The sequence below is a fragment of the Gavialis gangeticus genome, unplaced genomic scaffold (assembly GCF_001723915.1).
Source record: "Gavialis gangeticus isolate Ggan-Ray unplaced genomic scaffold, GavGan_comp1, whole genome shotgun sequence".
Taxonomy (NCBI): Eukaryota; Metazoa; Chordata; order Crocodylia; family Gavialidae; genus Gavialis; species Gavialis gangeticus.
The window spans coordinates 81478602-81482284 of record NW_017729031.1 but is presented as its reverse complement, the minus strand read 5'-3'; the positions used below and the strand labels follow the sequence as shown (position 1 = coordinate 81482284).

At 38.6% G+C, this 3683-nt stretch overlaps 1 protein-coding gene across 1 annotated transcript in view; it reads right to left on the bottom strand.

Moving 5' to 3' along the window:
• Nucleotides 1-1929: 1929 nt before the first annotated feature.
• Nucleotides 1930-3683, bottom strand: part of MAIP1 (matrix AAA peptidase interacting protein 1) — a 20320-nt gene continuing 18566 nt past the window's right edge. Inside the window, exon 3 of the mRNA XM_019523178.1 lies at nt 1930-3229. Coding sequence (XP_019378723.1) covers nt 3071-3229 — 159 coding nt within the window. The 3' untranslated portion in view covers nt 1930-3070. The remainder of the gene's footprint in view (nt 3230-3683) is intronic.

The following is a 3683-nucleotide window of genomic DNA, read 5'->3' as shown; positions in this document are numbered from 1 at the left end:
ATCATCCACTGAAATCAAAGTGGGTGATTTCATACTCCTAGTTTATAGATTCTCCCTACCCACACTGCACCTGACTCAGTTTCCAAATCAACATAGAAATTTATGTATCCAAAACACTTAAGCATATTTACTTTTAAAAAATTAGATGGTGTTTTTAAATGAGTGTTTAATTAAATTCTAGTTGCCATTCTAATGAAGCTGCTTGATACAAATTATAAGCAAAATTTTCTAGTAAATAAGCAGTACATAATTCACCATTTTCTAAAAAGCTATATAATTACTTAGATAAGTGTACAGAGCTAGTGTACCATCTTAGGCAGCAAAAATGTATCAGGCCTACCTAGTGTGAAGACTCTACTTAAGTTTAAAATGTAAATATTTTAATGATTAAATAAACCAGTAAGAAAAACTACTGAAATAAAATGGAAGAGTTCATTAAAATTGATTAAATTAAAATTTTAAATCCATCTAGGCTGACCTAAAGCTTACATAAATCAATAGGAGTCTTTTTGGTTAGTTTTGGCTTAGACCTCAATAAGAACAAAGGAAACCTTGGCATTAATTGTCTACCCGATTTTTATAACATCACCTTTGGAATTCCCAGAAGGTGGTCTACAGCAAAACTAGTTTCTAAATAGTTTTTCAATTTAATGTGAGCAGACAGATATTTTTTAATTCAGAACTACTAACTAGATACTCTATACTGAATGATCTGGGGTGGGGGGGCATGAAAAAACTGAGTAAAATTAAGTTAATCCTTTAGATAGTACACTAGATTTAGTAAAAATGGAGCTAACGGAAACACCGAATCCTTCTATACATTTCCATTGTTTGATAAAATGTTAGTAGATAAGCATTGTGTACTTTAGCTTGTGCCTTACTGCTGGAATCTTTCAGCTTCTGTTTTTTGAGTTTTCAAGGATTTTTTAAAATTTACTCTTTTAGTGACCTTAAGTTTAATTACATTAGAAACTAGTGTTCCCCAAGTCACCCATGGATAGGGAAACAATATTTTCTGAGTCTCAAATCAGGGCAGTGGGGCACAGAGCACTGGAGAGCAGGAGGATGAACTTGCTTGTTTTCACCAGGACACCTGTCCCAGGAATCCTGCTGAAAGCAGGATAAAAGCATATCTAACAGGATTCCCTGGACAGATGTTTAAAATGAGATTGTCTCAGCAAAAACAGGAATTATGTTCTTTGGCCAGGGTGACCATGAGCAGTAGCAGTATAACTATGATGCCCAAACAGTTGGTGCCAATCCTTCCCTAAGCAGGACCACTTAACACTCCAGTGACAGGCACTTTTCAAAAGTTGAGTTTCGCTATCCATTTGACCCTTGTTTTCCACTGAAAGTGGCAGAACACACAATTTAGTTGCACTCATGAACCAGGAGCTGACACGACTCAGACTATGTCCCTCAAGAGGAAAAGAGTCTTAAAAAAAACCTTGAGATAGGTTTCAAATACAGCAGAGGTGGGCTTAGACAGAAAGCAAAGAGGGAATATTTCCTCAAGGTTTGGACCCTACATAACATCTCTTGGAATATAATTTTTTAGAAGGACAGCCACCATATCGTAAGTTTGGCACTAAAATGCCACATGCCTCTTACTCTTTACAACTTAGGAGAATATTATTTTATTACCATGTCATCAGTGCAAATAGTTTGCATAGCTCTGACACTGACACATTTTATAACAGATATTGTATATTAATTCCTATGAAAATACATCTTCTCAACCAGTGTGTGAACAGTGATGTGAACTATTCAAACACCAGATGATGTTTGCTTTGTTTGGCTTCCCTTCAGAAAACACTCAGTTCAATCTTTCTTCTCTCAGAGGCTGTTTTCTTGAGCCAACTGCATGCTTTTGCAGGAAGGCTGTATTTGAGAAGAGTGATGAGGAAGAAACAGACTGAGGACTGTTTCTTATTGCACTACAGGCACCTTTCCTAAGGGGTGCAGCTGAAGTATAGGAAGGGATTAAAAATAGTTTGTTACATGAATCTGTTTTCTAACAGATTTAGAGAGCTTGTTTCAGAATAATGCAAAGCTATAAGGTTGAAATACAATAATCTTAAGGGGATATTTGAGGAAAGAAAGAAAAATAACCCAGCTGAACTCCAGAAGAGAAGCTGGGTCAAATAATAAGGGAACTTTAATGCACAAGGGTGAGATACAATACAGTCACAAAGTGTCTATCCACACAGCAGACTGTATCAGAGTTTGGAACTCAAGTCCATTTTTAATCATCTAGTTTAGGTACTAGAAAGAGTCTAGACCAGGGGTGGCCAACCCGCAGCTCTGGAGCCACATGTGCCTCTTCAGAAGTTAATATGCATCTCCTTGAAGCTTTGCACAAAACACACAGCAACCAGCTTCCATAGCCATTACGTCACGTGATGCGACTGCTTGCAGCAAGCACATTACTCAGTTTGGACTCGGAAGTTTGGACACTGGAGCCGCAGGCTGGCTATCCCTGGTCTAGACAAGAAGCAAGATAAATCAGCCTGAGCTAGGCTCTGTGCTACCCCAGCTACACTGTTTTTAGTACTTCGGCTAGTTCAGGTATTTCTAAATTAAACTACAAGTTGTGATGTAGACATGCCTTAGGAAAGACTGGAACTTACTCGTACTTTGCTGCTAAAATATTTTTACGTGTTTCAAGTCGAAACCCGAAAATTTCAACTTCAGAGATCACAGTACTGCAGTTATACCAAAAGCCCATCCAGATTACAACAAACTCTCTTCCTCCTAGAAAGAAAACAAAAATCTTATTCCAGATCTTTTACTTACACTCTACCATACATTTAACTAAGAGCCAGAAAAAAGGCTAAAAGAATGCAAAAGAGGATAAGGAAGAGACAAGGGTATTTAAAATCATCTTCATAAAGTTTAGCAACAGTAAAAAGATAAAAACATGTCCTTTAAAAAGAGGTGCAAAATTCAGCAGAAGTAAAGGTCCAGCCAGTGAATGGCTTATTAGTTTACTAGAATCTAGTTTACAATTAAACCAAGTGAATACATCAAAATGAAGCTTTAAGAAGAGAAACAGAATCCGGGAACGTTTCTATAACAAGAAATGTTTTAGAATTCTATACCTACCACTGTCACGGTAAAAGCCAGTCCGTTCTGCTGATGCAAACATTATTTTATCCATATCAACAGCCAAGGCATTCTTGTCGTCATCAGACAGTAAAGCAAGCCTCTTCTTCCACACTTCAAATACCTAAAATTGAGAAGAATGGTACTTTTCTTAACCCTACACTTCATTCCAAACTTGAAGCCAACACTGCATATCAGTTCAGCATTACAAAAAAATAGGGATTAGGGCTGTTAATTAATTGCAGTTAACACACACGCTTAACGTGTTCCTCATTGTTTGCGTAATAATTTTTTTATGCATTAATCACACGTGGTTTTGGAGCCTGCACCCAAGCTACACACTTTCACCATCACTGCTGCCTCCAGGCTGCCCTGCAGGGGCAACAGTGGCAGCAGAGAGGACCACAGGGCAGCCCAGGCACAGGCTTTAGGAGGATGCAGCAGGGGGGTGAGGAAGCACACAGACATGCAGATGCAGCCTGCAGGCAGCCAGGAACACAGCCCAGCAGCATGTAGAGCAGTGCCTAACAGGCAAGTCTGTGAAGAGGAAGGGGAGTGGAGGAGGTAAGTGGTGTGGA